This window comes from Mustela erminea, chromosome X (assembly GCF_009829155.1).
Source record: "Mustela erminea isolate mMusErm1 chromosome X, mMusErm1.Pri, whole genome shotgun sequence".
In the NCBI taxonomy this organism is placed as follows: Eukaryota; Metazoa; Chordata; class Mammalia; order Carnivora; family Mustelidae; genus Mustela; species Mustela erminea.
Genome location: NC_045635.1, coordinates 71,944,642 through 71,969,460, shown reverse-complemented (window position 1 = coordinate 71,969,460; position 24,819 = coordinate 71,944,642). Strand labels below are relative to the sequence as shown.

The 24,819-nt window shown below is 34.8% G+C and overlaps 1 protein-coding gene across 11 annotated transcripts; it reads right to left on the bottom strand.

Moving 5' to 3' along the window:
* Positions 1-556: 556 nt before the first annotated feature.
* ZNF711 (zinc finger protein 711) lies at positions 557-24,101 on the bottom strand. 11 transcript variants are annotated; one of them, XM_032330961.1, is made up of 12 exons: positions 23,918-24,101; positions 22,060-22,187; positions 20,865-21,125; positions 20,404-20,508; positions 14,077-14,652; positions 8,316-8,471; positions 7,290-7,427; positions 5,044-5,181; positions 4,277-4,354; positions 4,146-4,193; positions 3,720-3,863; positions 557-3,254 (listed from the first exon to the last, which is right to left on the bottom strand). In XM_032330961.1, exons 4-12 carry the CDS (start codon positions 20,480-20,482, stop codon positions 2,077-2,079), a joined length of 2,535 nt encoding a protein of 844 aa, XP_032186852.1. In that variant the 5' UTR covers positions 20,483-20,508; positions 20,865-21,125; positions 22,060-22,187; positions 23,918-24,101; the 3' UTR covers positions 557-2,076. The 11 variants fall into 11 exon arrangements, with proteins under 11 accessions (XP_032186852.1, XP_032186851.1, XP_032186855.1 ...); XM_032330960.1 differs by having other exon boundaries at positions 20,870-21,125; XM_032330964.1 differs by having other exon boundaries at positions 14,077-14,640; positions 20,404-21,125.
* Between the last annotated feature and the right edge of the window lie 718 nt (positions 24,102-24,819).

Sequence of the window (24,819 nt, the reverse complement as noted above, 5' to 3'; positions counted from 1 at the left end):
TCTAACATATAGTGGCTAAAAGATTTCTTCTTTTTCTGTTAGTGATCATTTAGGAATAATTAGCCCAATTGACAATTTTAAGAAATAGGGCTATATATATCTAGGTTCATGAATTCTATTGAATGTTGACTGATTTGAATATAGTCCGTTATTTTTATGCTCATTTGCATAAATCTTTCCTAAACACTTGATTTAATGCTTTTCCTTTTGAATGTGTATTGGTCTATTTGGAACATAATTAGATTATTTTCTCAGGTTTGGGTTACTTAAGCAGGAAAGGAATTTCTAGTTTTCTCTATAATACTAAATCCCAAGTCTTAAAATGAGCACCTTTATAGTATTTCATCATGGTTTTAGCAAAAATATACATTTCTGAGGAATAATAATGCCATAGCCATCATAATTGTTTAAGTTTCTAGCTCATGTTGTTAATGCACAAAATCTACAAGACATTAAATTGTGGACCAAATTACCTAAGAGCAGTTTTAGGAAGAAAGTCTTTTAATAAAGAGTGAACACTACAACAAACTTTAAATAAATTCATAAAACCTTGAAGTGCAATAAATGCTTTTTATTGTATGCTCATTTCAATGAGTAACATTTAGAAATAATAATCCCACATAACAACGACAATCTTATTTTACAGCGTGTACATCATTTACAGCCACATAACACACTATTTTAAATTTTCCAAATTTAATATTCTGAAGTGAAGAAAGATAAAAAATTTATTCTCAAGGAACAGATTCTCATCTGGTGCAGAAACAGAAAGGTGAACATTATTTCAAACACAAAGCCACAATATAGCATAAAGTAAAATTACATTTTAATTATGTTGAACAGCTGAGTGTAAACATGAAGCAACTATAACTTAAAAGTACACATCATATGCATTACATTTATGAACAAGATTTTCATTAAAATTTCCCTAAACCAGCTTTTTATATTAAGCGCCATTTTGATTTGCAGCATGCTAACACAAAGCGTTGTTAAAAGGATGCATATTTTAAATTTATACACTGTAAACTGAATATCCACCTCCAAACTCTATTGGCAACACAGTGTTTTGCTAAATACTGCATATATGCTGCCTCACGTTGAAAATGCATGTTAATAATATGGTATATAGATTTTAAAAATCAAAATTTTCAATAATGGCATAAAATTGCACCTTGAAACATTAGAGCAAGTAAGACTAAACCAACCCTACTTGCTGAGACTGACCTAAAAAGAAACTTCTAAACATTGTTTTTTAAGAAAACTGTGTTCTCTCAATTTAATCTTAAGATCATTAAGAAATATAGTGCTAACTTTATTTGCAACACTACTGCTGCATCTGTTTTAGAAAGCCACATTTGACTCAAAATACTTTTGTCATATATGCCATACTGAAAAATCAACTTGAACATCAGAAAAAAGGGAGCTTTCATCTCAGACTTCACCTTAGACTTCAGCAAAGAATGCTGTATTTTAAACATCCTATCCTGTGATAAAATCTTAGCAGCTCTGAAATTCTTTTTAATAGCATTGAATTAATATAAGCTGTTTTTCAGTGACATTTCTTTTAATGAATACACAAAACTTTTGCCATTTCTGGAATTCAATTTTCAGATACCATAAAAAAGGATCAATGACTAAGTGACTGGTGGATGACTGCATTTTATTGCCCCACCTCATTTTGAAAATCACATAAAAGTGAGACTTGCTTGCCACAGCAAAGCACTGCTAAACTCAATTGATTATGATTTCTTCAGAAACATTTATCTTTAGTGTGATCAGCCAAATAAAGTCATTGTCTTTGCTTTTCCCTTCTGTAGTTTAATTATACATATAATACTATTAAATAGACACTTAAGAGTTTTTCTGCAACCGTTCTATGGTGCTTCTTAAATTCTTTAATTTTCAAAGGGCTACAAGATCCCCTGTCAATTCAAATATTTCAAGATCTCTAATACAAAGAATGTAAAGTTATGATTTACTATCAAGCTTTGGAACTACATGAAACAGTTCATGAAATTTTCCTCCCATGTAGCATATCATATTCTTGAAATAGCTTCCTTCTTTATATTGATCTTATTACATAAGAGCCTCTTTGTGGTGCCTCATAATATGCTGATTTTTTTCTGATGGTCTTCGGAATCCCTTCTTGCAGAATTCACACCTGTGTGGATAGTCTTTTGTATGTATTGATATCACATGTCGTTTAAAGCCAGATGCATCTGTAGTGCTATATTCACAATACTCACATTGATAAATCTTCCTTCCAGTGTGGGTCTTCATATGTTTTTTGAGCTCATTTTGTTGTCTGAACCCTCTCTTGCACCTTTTACACTTCAATGACTGATCCTTTGTGTGAACTGAAAGGATATGACCACTAAGAATAAACGGATCTGATGTTTTAAAGTCACAGTGCCTACACTGATGAATCTTCCTACCCTTATGGATATCGCTATGCTTTTTGAGCTCAGAAGGACGATGGAAACCTTTTTCACAGACCTCACATTTGTGAGGAAAATCCTTAGTATGGACAGATATGATGTGCCGCTTAAGGTCACTTGAATTGGTGCTCTTATGGTCACAATGAGGACACTGGTGTGTCTTATGTCCTTGAAACAAATCCAGATGGCGTTGAAGCTCCCTCTCATCACCAAATGCTTGAGGACAATGCTCACATTTATATGGTAAACTGCTACCATGCTTAGACTTAATGTGAGTTTTCAGATTTGACTGATCTGCACATCTGAAGACACAATACTGACACTGATATGGCTTCTCACCAGTATGGGTTCTCATATGTTTCTTGAGTTCAGAGGGATGTCGAAAGCCCTTCCCACACTCAACACAAACATGAGGAAAATTCTTGCTGTGAACAGCCAGTAAATGTCTGTTTAATAGTCCTTGTTCTGCAGTTTCATAGTCACAGTATTTGCACTTGTGCATCTTCGGCTCCTTGTCTCTTAATATAAGTTTATTTGAACTCAGTGGACTAGCCTCTCTGTATCTTCGTGTGTATTCTGTAAATTCATGGGTTTTGTCAACTTTGTTTATAAGCTTATGGCTTTCCAAGTGGTTATGGAAACTTACTTTCTTGTTAGTTGTAAAGTCACAATCTGTACACTGATATTTTTTTCTCATCAAGTGATCAGGATGATTCTTCATGTGTCTTTTCAAGAATCCCCTGGATTTAAACTTTTTTGTGCAAATATGGCAAGGGTATACTGTCAGGGGCTGTCCATCAGGGCCTATTATAACAGCTACATTAAAAAAAAAAGGAAGTTGTGACATTTGGCCAGATGTTTTAAAGGGTTTTACAATAAAGGTGCTAAAATTAGCTGGCATTCACAATATGAAAACTATACTAGTAGAATAAAATCTTGCAGGATAAAATGTACATTAAAAGCAACTTATGATAAAATAGCTCACTAAAAAGTACTAAGCATCTTTGTACTATAGATTATTCACCTTATATACATTTTGTAAACTAGAAATAGGCACCCTTTATTGTGAAACCAACCTGAAAATTCTCATTTGGGAAAAGAGCAAACAAACATAGTTTATATACCAGTCAAATATTTAAAAAAAACAACTATTTAAATCAAACACAGGTATATGGAAGTGGGTCTACACTGTACAAACTGACTCTTTCCTTTGCTTATAAAAAATGGCTTCTACATTTCAAATCATGGCAATATTCATAAAAGAAAGTAGTAGTATTTTACCCGTTTGCCACTGCCTCGTTTCTCCCCTTCTCCTCTTCTTGGCTTTTTGTTTAAGTACTTTATTTGTATTAATGCTATCACAAATTTGAAGGTACTGTGCTGCTGTACTACTTCTGCTCTCTAATGTTGAGTCCAAGGCATTTCCTGGAAAAAAATTGATACACTATTAAATTATATAATATTTATACTTTTTGCTTTTGGTTAGATGAATTACTAGATATGACATGGCATTAAGTTGCCATTGTGGTGCTAAATTTCACAAAGTATATCCATATTCTCTCCTATGTAATTAACTAGATAAGATATGACCAGGCAAGTCAGAGTCTAACATATGTGTCTTTACACACAAACCAGTAACTACTTATTTTTCAACCAGTATATAAAACTGGCTATTTAACTTACATCTCATATATAAAGCTCTCTCACCTGATGCTTGACAATCTTCATACCTCCGGGAAACTCTTCTTTCATCTCCTAAAAAAAAAAACTAATTAAAAACTTACATGCTGAGTATAATGATTACTAGTGGATCACATCTTAATCTACAAAAATCTTACTTTGACCACTGTTCCTTGGATTAAAAATTTTTTTTGTTGAGTTCTTCCTCTCCCATAGATTAGATATAATTTCACGCACTGAAAATAAGGGCTACTGTTAGCATCCTTGGAACTGTTAACATCCAGAACAATCTTACATTTTAAATAAAAATTGAGTAGATATTTCTGCAGAATACACTCAAAATTGAAGATGCTCAATAAACGACTGTTGAATGAATGAACCTTTGAAAAAAACCAAGATAAGATAATGAATTGGAACACCAAAATTTTTCAAAGTAAAGAGTATACCTGGACCTTCTTGTAAATTAAGTAGGAATGAGGTAAAATAGAAAAAAAAACCTTGATAAATTAACCTTCCATTAGATACTTTGTAGAAGAGCATACCTGGATTTGTTTCTTTTCAAACCCCCAAAATCTTATTTGTGTCATTAAAACATGAAATAAGTTTTTGAAAAAAGGGAAAGATCAGTTTTGAAAGGATATTCCTATTTTAGAAAAATAAAAACTTTTTAATGGTACTCACTAATGCAGGTAGGATTTTAAATAAATCCTACTGAAAAACAATGCATTAAGCAAGGTTTATTTTAAATAACATAAGATATATGGTAGGAAAATCATGTAAAAGTACCTAGAGATTAATCAGTCCACAGCAAAACATTTTATAATATTAGTCAACTCAGGGGGGGCATTAGCACAGCATATTTAATGACCTAAAGGCTGATCAAATAGATATGTACTTATCAGGTGAAAAAATACCAGTGTCCTACCATATGCCGCAGCCCAGACAACAGGGACAATTGTTTTATTAACATCAGAGTCCTCAAGCTGAGTCTCAGGGAGAGAAGTTCCTTCCTCTTCCCCTACAATGACTTCCATGTAAACTTCATCTGCTATTTCAGCGCAACCTAAATTTTAGAAATAATTGCTTGTTTATAACCCCAAATATTTAATAAATGGGTAAAAATTCTAAACAATTTAAATCTTTCAACTGTCAAGATTTCAGTTTGGTTAATTTAAAAATGACATTAGGCACTTTGGAGACTAGTGCCACTAGAGACAATCATTTATCAAAACTCTTACTCTCTTAGAACCTACCCTATGAAAAGGACTTTTAGGTTATATAAAACATGTGCGCTTGAAATATACTGACTGATTTTACAGTCCATTGGGCATTACAAATTTGTAAAAAAATGTCGCAGTCCATAATTCTGCCTGATTGTTCTTTGGAACTCAGAAAGCATTTCCCGTAGAACCAATACTAGAAAGTGGTCCTTGCTACCCCACATTCTGTAACTTAAATGCAGTAGTGTACATGCAAAGAAAAGTAGTAAAAAATACTAGTAATTGAAAAAAAATTAAATAAAATAATTAAAATCACATATATATGTAATATATATCCATACACACACACACACACACATACACACACACACACACACACACACACACACACTACATATATAAGCTGGTGCTCACGAATATGTGGACACCTTTTAAGAGGCAGGATTTTCAGAGACCCTACTGAGAAAAGAAAGCATTAAGTGAGATTCATTTTTAAAGAATATATTATTGGTGTAAAAAAATTTAAACCTACAGGGTCATTTAGTGTATTTTATGTGCTTTAACCTACTTAGATTTAAGCTGTTAAGTAAAAAATTGGCTTGAATTTATGCTTTTCCTTTGACTCACACCCTGGGATCTTCTGTTCACTATGGAAGAAATGTGGAAAAAAATGTGGGGAAAAAGTATCCCTCTTCTCCCAAGTTTCCCTTCTTTCAACTGATGAGAAAGAGACACTGATTGAAGTTTGCCACATGCCCAAGGAATTCTGGCATCAGCTAACCTCAGCTTCAGTCTCCCACCTTCCATTGTGCCCCTTTACCAACCAATGAGTAAATAAAGAAAGAAAGAAAGAAAGAAAGAATTTAGAGGCCAATAGAAATTATTTTCCTCTTTGATCAAATCCTCTAGACTTACTTGTTCTTATATTTTCAACTGTAGTGTATTATTCATGTTTGGGATTGGAATTCAGCTTCCCATGGCTTCTAGGGAAGGAAATCTGAGGAGTGGAGATCAGAGTACAGTATAGGTAAAACTCAGTATCATCCAGGTAACGTACTGAAGTGGAGGCTCTTGCCCTTCTAGGGCAAAACAAAATAGTTTTTTTCTCAGCATATCAAGAAAACAGAAGAAGCCTTAGGGAAGGACTGCATTCCTACACTGAGGTGAAAAGAAAGTAGGCAGAGAGTAACATGTCTTCGTAAGGAAATGGGCAGCATGGCAGGAAAGGAAATCTGATGAGTTATTTTCACCCTATGGTACTCAGCCCCAAGACACCTTAAACAGCAACTACTTGGAGACCATCAAAGGCATAATAAGTAAATATTCTGGCAGCTTCACCGATTTGGAAGAATATTTACTTATCTAATCCTTCAGTGACAGAAGGAGAACCACCAGTTAACCCTTCCATTGCTAAATCCAGAGAGAGGCCAACAGTGTTCACTGCCATGTGGAAAGTACATTGGCAGTATTTAGGCAGATATGAGTTGAAATCCTACATTCCTCACTTAATATTGAAATTATCTTGGGTTATTCAATATCCCTGAGCATTTTTTCCTTCCATAAAACAAAGATAATACCACCTACCTCAGAGACGAGTTGTGAGTTTTAACATGCATGCAACATATCCAATAACACACAAAATAGATTTCCAATAATTCCATATATATTCTGTGAGGACTAATGAAGTCAGGAACCATATGTTATTTATCTCTGTATCCCTGGAATCTGAGACATAGTATTTCATGTTTGCTGATTTGAACAATATGTGTATGCATGACTGGACAAAAGGACCATTTCCTTTTAAAATAATTACAGCAAAGGTCAGACTTATTTTATTGTACTTAGTTCCTATATAGTGCTTGTATTTCTGAGATTGCTTAATCTTCTTTTAAAAAAGAATTCATGATGGCTACTGACAAGTCACTACAGTGCCCTTGTACTGATATCTTACTAATATCATCTTCTTCTTGAGAAGAATCTTTAACTGCCATGTAAACCATCTTCTCCCGCTGCATTCGGCTCTGGTCAAGCACTCCAGCTACGGAATGTCCATTGGTGTACTCACTCTCTGTGACAATTTCTGTTCCACCTTAAAAATTAAATCACATATCAAAATAGAGAAGTATCATGGAACAATTTCCTAAATTAGTAAGAAGGATGTATAAGAAATATTTTCCTGGGTGCCTGGGTGGCTCAGTTAGTTAAAGTGCTTCGGCTCAGATCATGATCCCGGAGTCCTGGGATGGTGCCCTGCATCAGGCTACCCACTCAGCAGGGAGTCTGCTTCTCTCTTTGCCCCTCACCCCACATATGCTCTCTCTCTTACTCTGTCTCTCTCTCCAATAAATACATAAAATCTTCAAAAATTTTTAAAAAAGGAGCATTTTCCTTTAGAAAAAAGTATTCCCCAAAATATTCCAATATAAATTTCCAAGTGTCAAGAGAATTTTCTTATAAATTACACTCTAAATTTCAGTAACCACTGAGAAATAAAAACAAATGTTAACACATTATACACATGCCAAGCACTATATAAGTCTTTAACATGTGCTTTGCCCATTTAATCCTCACAATAGCCCTATGAGGTAGTTACTGTCATGATGGCCATTTAATGGATGAGGAAACTGAGACAGAAGGAGGTTAAGTAACTCACCAACAGCCACTCAGCTAAATTGCAGAACTAGGATTTCTAAGCAGCCTGCCTCTAGCAGACCCTTAAACACTCAATATAACTTTCTACTCTAAATCAAATCTTCTCTACTCATTTGTTTTTGTAGTTCCAAATGTAATAGTCTACTTATGATGAAAGAATCCAAGAATGACATATTCTGCATTCCTTTTTATTCATATACAATTTTTTAATATTCCATCCCCAAAGAAACCTATAAAAAATCTGCACTTTAAAGACAATTTTAGAATAGTTTCCAGAAAAGAATTAGTTTTAATTCTTATTATAGCAATAAATTAAGATTTGTACCTATTTCAACATCATCTTCAGCCTCAGCTTTAAATATATACACTTTAATTACTTCTGAACCAAATGCATCTTCTTTAACATCCTCTTGTGAACCATCACCTCCGATTTTTAATGGTGTGTTCCCCATATGCTCTAATTTTTCCCCAACATCATCCACTGTAAAATATAAAGAAGAAACTATTTTAGTCAAAAAGTACAATTGACATTTAGTGGATGTTAAGCATAAGTGAAACATGAATGTGTTAATAACCTATCCACTATCTTCACTTAATGAATTATTGTGCAACTATTGAAAGTGATATGATTCATGAAAAAAACAGTATATGAGATCAGATACATTACATGATCATAACCATATAAAAACTTATTTGGAAATTTTAATTTATATATGAAATACTTAACAACCATAAGGTTTTAATTAAAACAGTTTGGGAAATTATTAAATCATCTTCCATTACGTTCAACATTTTAAGTTAAATCTTAACACCCAGTCAATAAACAGAAAAAAATCAAAACATAAAATACATAGTACTCATAAAATAAGCTCACATAAACAACAATTTCTAAATAAAATAGCAATATTTCTAAAACAAATTAGCATATGAAATCTAGAATTAAATAAGAGAGAACAGAAAACAACTGAATTATTTTATAAAAAGGGCCTTTTAGGAATTAAAAAAATAAAATCTTAATACTTTTGATTCCTGTTAAGTCAATGGAAGACAACTTCAAACCAGAAATTTTGTGTACTTCTATATTTACTAACATATGCTAGACTCCAAAATCATGTATAAAGGTAAAGCAACAATATGAAAATATTACTTACATTTTAAGTATGCTTAAAATTTTGATTCTCTGCTCTACAGTCTTTAAGAATAACACTTATTTTCATGTGAATACTATGCGCAAACTATGCAGTAAATATATATTAATAAACTTTGTTCTTTGACCACAAGTATTAAGTAATACACTTCCCCAAATATTATATGTCTACCATTTTTTATTTCAATGTTTGTACCTATGAAAACTGAAATGTAATCTGTATGAAAAATCTGCTCCTTCCTATTATGTATATCATAGCATCATATATGAAACATAAAATCCTAAAGACTCTGCCTATATCTAAACTGTTCCAGAACTGCTTAGAACAAGAATAAAGTGACATAAAAAAGATAATTCAGTAATCTTAAAAAAATGAATTTCAAGAAGATCTAAATGGGTCAAAATCCAGATTTCCCTTACCTCAGTTTCAAATCTGATACCTACAAGCTCAAAAATATTCTTTTGGCCTTTCAAAATGGTGAAAGACACTAAGTTTCAGAAATTCTTTTTAACAATGCAAAGCTACTTTAACTTTTTGATAAAACAGAAATGATTCCATACTATTTAAGAGTTCAAATAGCCTGTCTCTGAAAGAAAGGACCCAAATGATCAAAATAAATAGAATAAATATTGTCATTCCATAAAAGCCCTTAATTCTAATACTATGTTTTTTTGGCAAAATTATTTTTGACAATGGGACAGATTAAAATGAAAGAATAAAAGATGATAAAGTATCTGATGTTGAATTAGTAGCTTCTTTCAAAATCTGTTAAATTAAAACAATGATATCACAGAAAAAAGAGGCAAGTTATCCTTCCAGAAAATGCTTTCTCATTCTTGAAAATAAAGACATAGGTTATGCAAAAACCTCAGAAAGTGCCCAGAATATTAATTTCTTAACTTGGAATAGCTAACAGTAAATTAATAGGATACTGAAAATACTCTCATTTGATATAATTGAATAGTTTAAAGTGGTCACAGTTCCTTCTGCAAAAACTGAATTAAAACTATAATTCACAAAATTTAAGCTCATGAAATGAAATATAGTTTGTGGTCACTTCTCCATAGCTTTGTACCATAGCTTTTACTTTAAGTACTGAAATAACTGTTGCTATTCTGATACCTACAAGCTCAAAAATATTCTATATATTTATATCTATATATGTATACCATGCCTTATATCTATATCTAATATATCTATACCATGCCTTAAGGTCCATAGCTTAATGTATCCGTTATTTTCTACTTACATTCCTCAGAATGAACAATTTTGAAATATATGGAGTAACCAAACTTGTTCTGTATTTTAAGTTCATAAAAGATGATAAAGTTATTAAGGATGCTCGTGTGCAGTTTTAAAAGATAAACCATGAACTTAACCAAGATATATTCTATATTCTTTGTTATAGAAAGTAACACAGTTAACAAAGACTTAATAGACAATGGAGTGATTTTAGAAAAGGATCCTCAAAGATCTTCTGAATGCAAATACTACTCAAAATACCCCAAACTAAGGCTTAACCTTTTTGCTTATTGTAAGGCTTGCAATATCCTAGTCTCACAGCGCTCTTTCTTAACCCACAAGATGTTCCAGACAGTAACAGCAGGTAATATTATACGTATCACAGAATTCTACTGGTGCTAAATATAACATAAAATAGTAAGATGCATTGTTGGCAAGTTTGCTAATGTTTAATATTCCTTTATATATCTCAACAGCACAATTTGATTAAAAATGTAATATTCCTTTTAAAAGCTGAGTAGGCTTTTTAACTGTACCCCTTTTGTGTTACATCTACCAAAATTATCTGGTAGATATGTTATTATCAATATAGAGTATATGAATGCTCTATTATTATAATAACCATAGAAATCAGGTCAGGCAACATGTAAAGGATCTATACTTCATAGCACTGAAACAACCAAAAGTTGGTAAAATTTAGATTACGAAGGTGTTCTATTCCAAGGTATAAACCCAAGATATCTTAAAACATATGTCTGCACCATATCATGTACATGAATCTTCATAGCAGCATTATTCATAACAGCCCCAAAGTAGAAACAACCTAAATGTCTATCAACCAATGAATAGATAAATAAAATGTATACCCTTATAATGAAATACTAGTAACAAAAAGGAATGAAGTACTGACACATAACACATGCTACAATATGGATGATCCTTGAAGGCATTATGTTAAATGAAAGAAGTCAGACATAAAGGGCCACAAATTACATGATACTGTTTATATGAAATGTTGAGAATAGGTAAATCTATAGAAACAGAAATTGGATTAGGATGGCCAGGGGAGGGGGAGTGGTAGGTGGAGGGGGGTGGGTCCAGGGTGACTACTAAAGGACATGGGGTTACTTTTTGGAGTGAGGAAAAAAATTCCCAAATTGTGGTGATAGTTATACAATGCTATGAATATATTAAAACCACTGTGTGCCTTAAATGGTGAATTTTATGACATGTGAGCTGTGTCTCAACAAATTCATTATATTAAAAAAATACAAAGGTTTTAACTTTTCATTTTAAGCCTTGAAATTGGTGAGGTTTGATGGGATTTCTCATAATGACCCTGCCAAGAAATTTTGCTTTATACAAAATTATGTTCCTGAAAGAAATATTAACAAATTTTATAGGTAAAAAACAATTGAATACTTTATATTGGTTCATTATCTAATGGAACATCCCTCTTCCAGTGCAGCTCTTATAAAGGAAATCATCACCCATAAATGTTTTATGGATGTTAGGTATTTTTAAAGAACAGCACACTTAAGATAATTTTAGAATTATACAGTTGTTCTATATTAATTTTCAAGTTGCTTAAGCACAAGTGGGAAACCCTAAACATCTGCTAAGACAGAGAACTTGTGATATTTGGCCTGAATGGGGAAAAAGCTCAAATGCTCCTCAGATATGAGATAAGACAAATTCCCTAACTGTAAAATTCAGCTACTGAAAAGATTTCCTTATGGGAATATTTAGGGATTCAGGAACAAGGCAAAGGTCTGTTTTAATTCCTCTACTCTATCTCTTAGATATTTTGAAAATCTCTATCTTGGGAAAAAAAACACACACAGAAAAGAGGACTTTTAAAATTAGCACTGAGGCCTTTATGGCAATTTATTCTCATAACTCCTATAAGATTCAATGGCCAAGAGAAACCAAGAGGTAAAGAAAATGAAATGAAAATTATGAAGGAAGAAATGGAAAAGCTAAATCAAAAGAGAACAAAATAAAATAAATGAAAATTGTAATGAGTAAGTAGCTCCAATTTGAGTATAACCATTATAAAAACGGTCAAGGATCTGTGTGGTGAGAAAATGGGTGATATAAAAAAATATTTAATTTTTGCATATTCCATTTGCTACAGTAAAAAACTGCTTAGGTTTTAAATGGATTAAAAAAATCATTGTTGTTTCTTTACTAATGATTAAGGAGTTAATTAATTCCCAGTCTAAATTTCCTCTAGAATGGTCCCATAGCAGTCCCAGCATTATTCAAGCAATACAATTTTCTTTATAATCTTCAGTTTACTCCTATTAGAGTAGGACAAAAATCCTTTGCATTTAACATATATGGCAATATAAAGATAAACAGTGTAAATTAAAATATTCTAGAAACTCTTAAAAATCTTCTGCAGAATTAAATCATAGCAGATATGTTAAGGTCTGACAATTCACAAGACATATGATGTCTAAATTTTAAACTACTCTAATATCAAAAAGTTTGATCTGACAAGTACTTTTTTAAAGGCATAATATTACTTTGATACAGAACGGCTGCCAACTTTTGTCACACTATTTTATATGATCATAACCATAGTTTTTTTTAACATCAGGCTAAGATGTAAATATGAATTGCTTTCGTAATGGACATCAATTTAAAAAGAGGTAATAACATTTGCAGACAGTATTTTAGTGGCACAACTTATTCCCTTAGAAACAATGTAAATATTCACCCTGAAAAGTAGTTATAGAGGGAAAAAATTAACATGCTAGACTTCAGAATCATATTTACAAATTAAATAAATCCAATTGGTTTTCAGTTTTGTATTCACTGATACACATATAACATACAATCACTTTATAAACACATACACATAACTCTACCTGTTGATGTACTTCCCAATCAATCCTTTTTTATTTTAAAAAGAGAAGCACAAAAATCCACCATGAAAAAGTGAAGTTTTATCTAATCTTTAGTACTTCCAGCATGATCCCTTCAAATTTTTAAAGAATAGACCCACTTCTTCCTCACGCTCCTTCAATAACTCATCATGAGATTTTTATTATTGTTGCTGTTCAGGCAAACCCACCACTTAAAATGAGAACAAGATATTTCTATCTTCCTCCTTCAGATAGAATGTCTTATAGACATCATAAAGCAATCTGAAATAAACACAGTAAAGTATTTTTTGCTTAGAATATACACATGCACATTTAGACAAACAAAATAAACACAGGGAGAATTACAGAATACAGAGTTTACGATCTCCTTTTCAAGTATTTATTAAAAAATTAATTACACATTTCTTAATATATTATGCTTGAATTCCTCAGCAAAACTGAACTGACAACTCCAGTACCTGCTACAATAAAAAGAAAGCAGTGGCTACATAAACTTCCCACTTTGAAATATATATATTTACCATTAAAAATTTTATCAGTTAATGTTCTTATTGAACCTTCCTTTCTGCTCTAAGATATTAATTACATTATTTTGCTTAGTTCTGGATATGAACTTTCAATGAGCAAATTAAAAATATGAGCAAGTTCAAAAAAGCATCACAACCATACAGCTTTGGAAAAAATTATTTTTCAAAAAGATTATCCCCATGATTTTTATTGAATAGATTCCCCATCCCAGAAAGCCTTCCCAGGTTTTATATAAATCAATCTCCCAAGTAATTCTGTCTTTTGTTTCACTTACAAGATATCATTAAGTAGTCTTCAGAAGTGCTCTTGACATCATCATCATCATCATCATCATCATCATCATCATCATCTTCGGTTTTAATAGTAACTGAAGAAGCAGGAACACCACCAGCTGCTTGAATCACAGTTTCTGTATCCGAATTAGTTACAAGAACCTCCTCTGACACCATTGTGGGAGAATCAACTCCTGAAACACAATCTTGGACCACATGTTCTAAGTGTCCATCAGGACCAGTAACAAGGTCAGCCACAAAAACCTGCTCAGGTACTCTAACAGTTTCTGTAATTAGCTCAGAAGTCAAGATATGATCACTATCATCTTCCTCTAAATCTTCTTCAATAGCAACATCAGCTTCAAGTACAGCTTCAGGAACAATTACACCTTCTGTTACTACATCAGTCTCAGTGATGATATCAGGCCCATGGACAACTTCAGCTGCAAGGCCATGATCAAGGGTTATCCCATCATCTGTGACAACATCAGAAACTAATACAGCCTCAGGAACTGAAACAACAATATGGTCTCCATCGATATGTGCAGTACCAGCCATTCCAGCCACTATAATACAAACAATTATCCAAAAAAAGTAAAGTTATTTTATTAATTAAAAGTACCATATTTAATGTATGAGATGATATAAAACATTTTAAAAATAGGAAATCGTTCTGGCCAAACTATCATTAAAAAAAAACAACAACAACACTGACAAATTAACTGCACTAAAAACCATCAACAGCGGCATCTGGCTGGCTTAGTCAGTAGAATACATGACTCTTAGAACCAGGGTTGTGAGTTTATGCCCCACATTGGGCATAGAGCTTACATAAAAGTGAAAAACAAACAAAATAGCACCAACCAGGCACTGGGGTGAAGGTAGGTGAAAACAATGTCAGTAAAATCTAAATCAGGACCTTAAAAATAATGCACTTTATTTTCAAGTAAAACATGAAAGCCACATGAGATATCATTATATTAGAACAGCTAAAATTTTTTAAAAAAAGAATAATATCACCACAGGTTGGTGAGGATACAAAGAAATGGTCTGTCATACATTGCTGGTAGAAATGTAAAATGGTAGCAGCAACTATAGAAAATATATGCCAGCTTCCTACAAAATTAAACATGTATTTACCATACAACCCAGAAATAACACTCCAAGGCATTTTTCCCAGAGATATAAAAACATATGTTTACACAAAAAACTATAGATGAAAACTCATAACAGGGGCACCTGGGTGGCTCAGTCATTAAGCGTTTGCCTTCATCTGAGGTCATGATCCCAGGGTCCTGGGATCAAGCCCTGCATCAGGCTACCTGCTGGGCGGGAAGCTTGCTTCTCCCTCTCCCACTCCCCACTCTTGTGTTCCCTCTCTCACTGTCTCTCTGTCAAATAAATAAATAAAATCTTTAAAAAAATTCATAAGAGACCATAGTAGCTATTACACATAATAGCAAAAAATTGAAAATAACCCAAATGTACTCCCAGTAGATAAATAGTTGGTAAAACCAACTCTGGCACATCTTTACCATGGAATACTACTCAGTAATAAAAAGGGGATAGACTATCCATACATTCAACACCTGAATGAATCTCCAGAATTGATATTGTACTACAGTTATATAAGATGGCACCACTGCAAGAAGAGGAGTACAGGCTACACAGGACACTATGTATTATTTTTTCTACTTCCTGTGAGTCTTGTATTTCAAAAAACTAAAATTAACATAAAAAAGACACACAAACATAAATGGGTACTAAAATGTTTAAGTTAGTAAAATACAACAAGGTGGCTGTATTATAAAATATGCATTATAAACATAAAAGTCTCTAAACTTATAAAATTGCTATATTCAAAAGAGGAAGGAATCTTTTAACACCTGATTTTGGGGGGAAAATTCCAACTCATTTTAAATAAAGATTTGGTTTGATATAATTAATACACAGGGACTCTAAATTGCACTAAATTCTAAACTAGTAAATCTGCAGGAACAAAGCTTTAAACAATGTTTTTCTTGAGTAGCATGGTAAACACCAACTCCTACCCCCCTTACAAATGTAAAAGTATAAAATCCCTTCATGAGTAACTCTTAAATCCTGCCTCACTGAAGTGTACAGGAAACAAGTTAATAGAGTTTGTGGACCAGGTTATAACACAATTATCTACATTAAATAATCTAATACAAAGCCTTCTTCACATAATGTCATACCTGAAAGAGTGTCATCTGCTATCCAGCATTCATTATTATTAACCAATGCATTATGGAAGTCAGTTAACAAGTCAGGATGGAGACCAATGGACATTATTATTATTTTTTTAAAGATTTTTATTTATTTATTTGATAGAGATCACAAGTAGGCAGAAGGCAGGCAGAGAGAGAGGGGGAAGCAGGCTCCCCGCTGAGCAGAGAGCCCTATGTGGGGCTCCATCCCAGGACCCCGAGATCATGACCTGAGCCGAAGGCAGAGGCCCAAACCACTGAGCCACCCAGGCACCCCACCAATGGACATTATTAATACTCTTACCCAACAAAAGATAAGGTGAGAAGGGAAAGCTACCTTTCAGAATTATCTTCCTTTCAATCCCTCTGCATTGTTCTCAGTATTCTCAAACTCTTGCCTAAACCACCATATTATCCCAAAAGGACATAGCCTCAATCTTGGAAATCTGGTAGACAAAGAGAGTATGTATGAAACAAGTACTTCCTATTCACTTTTCTCCACTGGCCATTTTGGAGATAGGCAGTTGGTGAAGGTTCAAATTCAGCATTCAACCAGATTAAGAATGTGGTTTTTAGCAAGGAAAAATTAAATGCTAAACCTATAAAATTCACAGTATTAGAATTCTATGTATATAAAAAGTTAAATTAATATTTTATAAAATCCTTCCACAGGTCAGACTTAAAATATGGAAAATTCTGGAGGTTAGTGTGATTCCTGAGAATAGACATTAGGTAATGATGGAAGCAGAGAATAATGGTTAGTGCTGGCCTGGGTTCAGATGAACCCGGCTGGGAGCCTCTACTAGCCTCTACTCTAGTAGGAACTTGCCCACCAGAATAAATCAGATCTAAGCTAAAATAAATCCAAATATGCTTATTTACACTGAACTAAATAATATCAAGGATGCTAGATAAGGAATTGACAAGTTCCCCATAGGGTGCTGGCAGATTACTCAGGGCAAGATCCAAGACATTTCCTATTAAATTTGCTTTTTCTTCTTATCAGCTCATCTGCTAGATCCCAGTGAATTTCTAAATAAAGTCAGGTATTTAACTACACACTAGCTATATGAACCAATGACTATGAACCAAGCAAACTGCTAATATTTTTACATGTATTACCTGTGTTATTATCTCCTATTTAAATATGAAGGAACTATAAAAAGTATGAAGGAATAATGGTTTAAAGAAGTTAAATAAGCTTGATCAAGGTTCAAGCTGAGGGCTGAACTTATGTTTAACTCTAGACTTAATTCTACCCGCCAAAAGGAGAATAGAATTTACTTACCATAGAGACTGCTGTTTTGTTTTGTTTTTTAAGAGATTTATAGGGTTAACCTCACTATTAAAGGAATAGTTTGAGAGAGGAAAGAGTAAAAAATCTGGGGCACCTGGGTAGCTCAGTTACACATCCAACTCTTGATTTGGGTTCAGGTCATGATCTCAGGGTTGTGAGACCGAGCCCCACATTGGGCTCTATGCTGGGCATGGATCCTGCTTAAGAGTCTCTCTCTCATTCTCCGTCTCCCCATCCCTACTTGTGAATGCATTCCCTCTCTCTCTTTAAAAAAATGAGTAAAAAGATCTATCACATAGTCACTCACTCAATTAAATTTTAAAACATTTAATAAGCAGCATTAAGTGGCATTAACTATGTCACTAGGTGACAAATTATAAATGGTAAGAAATCATTTAAAAAGTGTGAAAGAAATTGTATAACCAAACAACAGTAAGAAATAAGTCATCATTTCAAGCATTTCCCATTTTACTAAAGTTATTTCACTTAAATGTAAATACCTGGAATTTCACCAGAGGTATAGGATAAAATTTGGTATTTGTTGGGTCTATCTTGGGCCACTATCTAAGGTTGTTTTGCTATTTAAGTCACAGAACAACACAGAGTTTTTGCATCAATAAAATCTTAACTAGTAAATTCAGAGGCATAGATTCCAAGGACAACTAATATACTGAGACATAAGCAAAATTATTCATAAATCATGTAATTTTTTTAAAACTCAGGGGCACCAGGTTGGCTCAGTTGGCTAAGCTCTGCCTTTGGCTCAGGTCATGATCCTAGAGTCTTGGGATCCAGCCTAGGCGGGGCTCCCTGCTGAGCGGGAGTCTGCTTCTCCCTCTCTGCCCCTCCCCCTGTTCATGCTCACTGTCTCACACTCTCTCGCAAATAAATAAAGTTTAAAAAAAGATTTAAATCTCAATTATCCTTCAAAAGAAACTGGTCTAATGAGTTTTCTGAATTAAATTACTATTTCAAATCCTTAATATAGTAGCTATCCTACCCCCACCAAGAATATTATAGAATTAAAAGATCCTGTGATACAGAGTATTATTACACAGTATCCTTACTTGGCTAGCTCTACCTGTGTATCCCAAAGTGTTTCACAAACATCATTAATTTATGGGACTACAAATATCTAAGTTTTGATATTGGCAGAAATTTAAAAAGAAGCTGATACAGGCTACAATACTGATAAAACTTAAAAGGCCACATAGGGTATGGTTCCACTTATATATAGGTAAATCCATAGACAGAAATATTAGTGCTTGCCTAAGTCTGGAGCAGGGTTGGGGGTGACTGCTAATGAGTATTAAGTTTTATTTTTCCAATGACAAAATGTTCTATAATTAGGTAGCAGTGATGTTTGCACAACTCTGTGAATATACTAAAACCATTGAATTCTATTCTTTAAAATGGGTGAATTGCATGTTATATGAATTATTATCTCAATAAAAAATAAAATAAGAAAAAAAAGAATATACATAATGTATTTCAATATGCATGTTCTACTTCCCTAGCAACTAAAAGGAAGTATTAGACATAATAAAGGATTGATTAAATCTTAAGACACCAAGGAGGAATAATGAAAAAGGTAAGAGGAAGACCAAGTAAATATTCACCAGCACTAAATAGATTTTTTTCAATCTTAGAAAGGTGTTAGGCTTTACTTGTTAACAGGCAACTTCTTCAGGAGTGAAGGGGTCTGACACTTCTCCAAATGCTACAGGGTAGGTTAAATTTTGTATCATATGGAGAAAATGCTGTATTTCTTCCATTTCTAAGATATTTTTATTTTGTTTTATTTTTAAATAGATTTTATTTATTAATTTGAGAGAGAGAAAGAGAGCACAAGCAGAGGGAGCAGCAGGAGAGGGAGAAGGAGGCTCCCTGCTAAGCAGGGAACCTGATGCAGGGCTCTATCTCAGACCCTGGGATCATTACCTGAGCCAAAGGCAAACACTTTAACCAGCTGGGCCACCCAAGTACTGTAAGGCCTACAGTATTGAGAGTCAGAAGAATTGGATTCTAGTCTTGGCAGTCCTGTTAACTATCTGTGTAAACTTGGGCAAATTACTTAATTCACTATTTGTCTTTTCTACTCTCACTCCACTTTTCTTCAATTCTTACCACACTATCCCTGCCTCTTATACTTCAGATACTTCAATCTATTCTATAATTCAGACTGACCCTGCCCCGATTCAGTTTCTTTGTTGACTGTGATAGTCTTAACATTTCATCCAAATAACTACTGTTAAGAGTCTACTGAAAAACTTGGCCACAAAAGTAGGGAATCTTTTTTTTTTTTTAAAGGAAAAATTGATGTTATTAGAAACAACTTTCTGAGGATATTGCATCAGAATATAATTCATCACATAATACATGATCTTCCTATATCTCACTATATAAACACCTAACTTCTCTGTAATGACTGAAGTAGTTCTTTTTCCAGCTTTAGCAGCAATACAATTTAAAATGAACTTTAAGAAAGTCAATTTAATAATTCCTACATTTGAGAACTGATGTTTTTATTTATGTAAACTGAGGGGTTTTTTTTCATTTTCAGTGTCACATTACCACTATATTTTAAGTTTCCTTACTTCACCCTTCCCACAAAATTTTAAGAATGATTTTAAGAAGACTACGGACACATAGTTTACTTTAAGAAAATGAGCCCTAAATATAAATTTTCCTAGCAAAAGTACAACTTTTCTTAAACTATCCCTTTCTTCAATATAGTTTTGATATTTACTATGCTATGACTCTTAAAAAAGAAAGAAAAAAATACAACAAAGAAAATGCTTTACCAAAATCCTGCATAATCATGGTATGGGCCATTCTACAGTCTGATGTGTGCAATCCAAGACTTCCACCACCTGAATCCATATTTAGCAAAGTTCATTCACAAACCTCTGTAAAAGAAATAGTTTTAAAAATAGTTTAAATACATTTAGGCCAAAGTATGCTGTTCTGAGGAAAATGCAATGGATAATATGCCTCAGAACCAAGTGTGCAAATCTTATTACAAAGGAAAATAAAAACCTTGATTAGATACTTTATGTGACAAGCATAAGTAAAAGAAGGGCTAAGTGAAAGGAAATAAATCAAAGATAATGGAGAATAAGGCAGAGTAAGGGTGACAAGCCACAGGGGAAGTGATAGAAGCAAGCAAAAGAACAAAACAGTAGCATTGACGCTCCAGTTAAAATGTAGGTTATAAAAGAAGAAAAAGAACAAGATGACAACAGACAATATGGGATATGTATACATTACTAGAGGACTCAGATGTCTAGTATTAGTGAATTTCATCCAGTGGCTCTCATCCATTTCTTCCAGACCCAGCTCAGCCCTGCAGCGGAGCTCTGCAGATAAACTTGTGTTCACCTCTGGCTCCCGGGGTTCTACTTATAATGTAAAATGTTCTATCCCAGTTTCCCTGGAGTTCTTTGAGCCAGTAAGGACTTCTGGCCTCACTCTACTACATTCTCTTGTCTCATAGTTTTGAGGACTCATGAAACATGACTGCTTCCTAAATATGGTAGAGATAAGATCAATCACATACAAACATTTAGCAAATTGTTCCTTTCAGAATATCATTTACTTATAATTGTACAACTGATTTTTTTCTCTTAATCATTAATAAAGTCACTCTAGCTTCAAGCTAGTTTTGAAAGCAAGGATTCTATTTTATTTCAAGTGATGTATCCTATATTTAAGATCACCAGACAGTATGGAACCTAAAGTCAAATGCTGTCACTAAGTATATTTCTTACAAGTATATATGTGCATTTCCCCTTCAAACATAAAATTCTAAGTATATCAACCAAAAAACTGTCAATTTTATAAAGCGTTTGTCTCATTTTTATTTAGGAGTGTTGAATAAATTGGGCTATATTGCACAAAAGATGAGGTTATATCATTAAACTTTTAGAAAGCTGCCATGTAAAGCAACTTAATCTATCCTTAAGATCACAAAGATTTTGTTTCCTTGCCTTAAAGTTCTGTTAAGTGTACAGAAGGCAGGAGAATATAACATTTTAATCATGTATATAAAAATCCTGACAGCAGGTTTTCTTTCTGTTTATCAAATGTTTCAACAAAATTACTTTATGTATTAACAAAATTTCAAAGTTTTAGAAATTCTTGGCGATATTTTGTCTTTCTTTCCTTTTTTTTTTTCAAATACCACATTGTTTCCTGCCTCCAAAATGAAGCCATCAGAGGCCAGGAGAGTTCATGATAAACTACCTAGAGTTCATGATAAACTACCCCAGTGTTCACGGAGATAAATCAAAATGCCATAAGGACTTATTTTTAACATTTAAAACAATGTACTATTTCAACTTTAATTAGAATAATTGCTTTCTTTCTCACATAACTAATAGAACAATTACAAATGCCTGAAAATATTTTAAACACTTACTTTAAATTATTAAATAAGATAAAACAATTTTGTTAATCACCTTAATATGACTGTCTCGAAGAGATTGTAGATTTTCTTACATATTGTAAAATAAAATCTGCAGCAATTTGTTTTTGTTATTTTTCCTTCTGACTTATGTTATTTTCTTTGGAAAAACGTTCTCTTTACCTATTGTAAAAATACATTCATAATTAGACATTTTAAAACATTTTAAACCAAATCTCTTATACAACTTGCGGGTTTTCTTTACACTTTAGCATGCAGGTTGAGGATGAGAAGGGCTCAGATGCTCAAATCTGTTCATCTAAAAAGCATCAGAATGGATTCCGACAGAAAAAACTATCTACTACGATATAAGCAACAATACTACACTAAGAATTCAACCACTTCATTACATCAAATCTTCTCTAAAGCACATTTAAAAATCACTAGCAACACCTTGTTTCGGAAAGGGAAAGAGAATCAACCAAGGGCAAGCTTTCTCCTTGCCAAATGGATAGAGAAAAATCTGCACTAGCGCTCAATTAAGTTTAAAATTTTTTAACATATAGTGCAACTACTGCAGGAAGTATCACACTGTATGAATACCCAATAAATAAACTGGAGCACCTTTTCCCATACAGGAAGTTTAAAATAAGATCAATAATAAATAAGGTATGAGAATAGCATTGTGTTAAGTATTCAATAGCCAAAGATAGCTGGGCTCCTCAGTATTCTCAAGAGTATCTCACATCCTCATTGAATGGAGGTAACCACTAAGAACGCTTCAAGTAAACACCTTCCTATCAGTGTACGGGGAGAAGAAATCACAAAACGACCAAAAGAAAAAAAAAAAATTACTCTCATCCGTCTCATCCAAACAGCTCATTCCAGACCTAGCTTCTTGATGATGTAAACAGGGTGAGAGGGGAAGAGAAATCTTAAGGCAGCAGAGCAAGAGAATGTGAAAGTAGTATTTGCGGAGACAGCAGACAAAGGAGCTCTGGCAAGTAGCAGTATTGCAGCTTTGGACGCAACCTGCTCCCCGCATAAGTCTCCCTTTCCCACGACCCTGCCAAGTTTCAGTCATTTAGGGCAGAACGCACACACGTGTCCTCTTCTATATTCCCCATATGACTGGATCTTAAACCGAACCAGAGAACCTTCTCCGTGGAAAGGCAGAAAGCGAAGAGACAAGAATACCCTTTCCCCTCCTCCCTCCTCTCACTTGGTGCAGCGGTTGCCACCGCTGCTACCCACGCCGTGCTGCCCAACCCCTCATCCTCCTCGCGCTCTCTCAGCCCCGCTACATGGGAGACGGCTGGGAACCAAAATGGTGGTATTTCAGTGGAGGCGACAACTGCCGCACACACCCGCCCTCCCCCCAGGCTCTGCCTGCTCCCTACCCCCTAATATGCCCGATTCGGTGCCACCTCCTTGCAAACCCCAGCATCCCTCACGCATTCCAAGGTTACCATAAACAGCAGGCAGGGTGGGGGACAGAGAAACGGGAGGGGGCGCCAATGAAAGGAATACTGGGGGGTGTCGCCGAGAGAAAATGCCAGGGGGATGCCGCATTCTTCAATTCACCGTTTTGTTTTCCGCCATTTTCCCGTCACCCTAAACCACCGACGGTCTCAACGACGGCTCTTGCCCCTAGGGGTTCTGGCCTAGAGGAAGGAGAGGTGGCCTGTAGAGGGAAACACTCCACTTCCCTCCATTCCTCCAGTCGCTAGCTGCGGCTGAGAGGAAAAACTGCCAGACCGAGGGGGAGGTAAAGCTGAGGGACTAGACGCCACTTCCATTGTTCCCTTCGCCCCACACTACAGGCTGGGTGTGAGCCTCTCCTCCTCTTCCACGGGCGACACGGAGCGTCGCGGACCCAGATCCCTCGACTTTCTCCTCAGGCGTCTCCTTACCTGCTGCCACCACTACCGCCGCCGCCGCCGCCGGTGGGATTCTGACCGCGCTCCAGATTTCTGCAGGGGTCGGCAGCTGTGGATCTGTAAGGTCCTCACATTCGGGTTTCCGAGGTTCCGCAGCCCGAGCCAATCACAAGCTACTCTGCGTCTGGGAGGCGCGCCGCCTTGTCCTTCTTTATATCGCTGCCGACTTGCTGAGGTTGCATTACGTCACGCTGCCCTTGCTGCAGGGTAGGGGGCCGAAGAGAAAACGCGCGCGCGCGCGCTCGGGAGCTCGAGAAGCCCGCGCTGGGTTTGTGCTGGAAGATGCCGCGGACTTGCAGTGGGTGGTTGGTAGTGGGCCGTGGATGGCGGGGAAGGGTGCAGCGCGCGCGAGTCCAAGTAAAGAAGCTTTGGATGTTGGGGCGCCCCTGAGGAGTTTCCGTGGGCATATTTTGTTTTCCAGGATTCCCAAGGGAGAAGGGGAGAGGAAAAAAAAAATCAATGACTGAATGGCAATTCACTGAACCTTTAATACATGTTGGAAGATATTTTAAAAAGCAAAAACAAAATAAACAAACAAATTAAAAAAACGGCCCTACTCTCGAGGATTTGACCTATTAGGCCGTCCAGAGTGGTTAAGAGGTATGTCTCCCTACCAAAAACCCTGTGTGTGTTTCGCAGTTTCCTTCCCTCCCTGCTTGAAATTCCCTTTATATTTCATAAAGGTAGACAATTCGATGAGGAAAGTAAAGAAGAATGAAAAAAGGCATGGAAGGGAGAGGTGGGCAAGGGACCTAAAGTAAACGAACATGAGATATCTTCCATGTGTCAGTTTCAGCTTGGGTCTGCACAAAATGGGAGAACAGTGAGAAATTCAGTGGTGATAAGTAGGAAGAGAGAGATGAGATATGACTAAA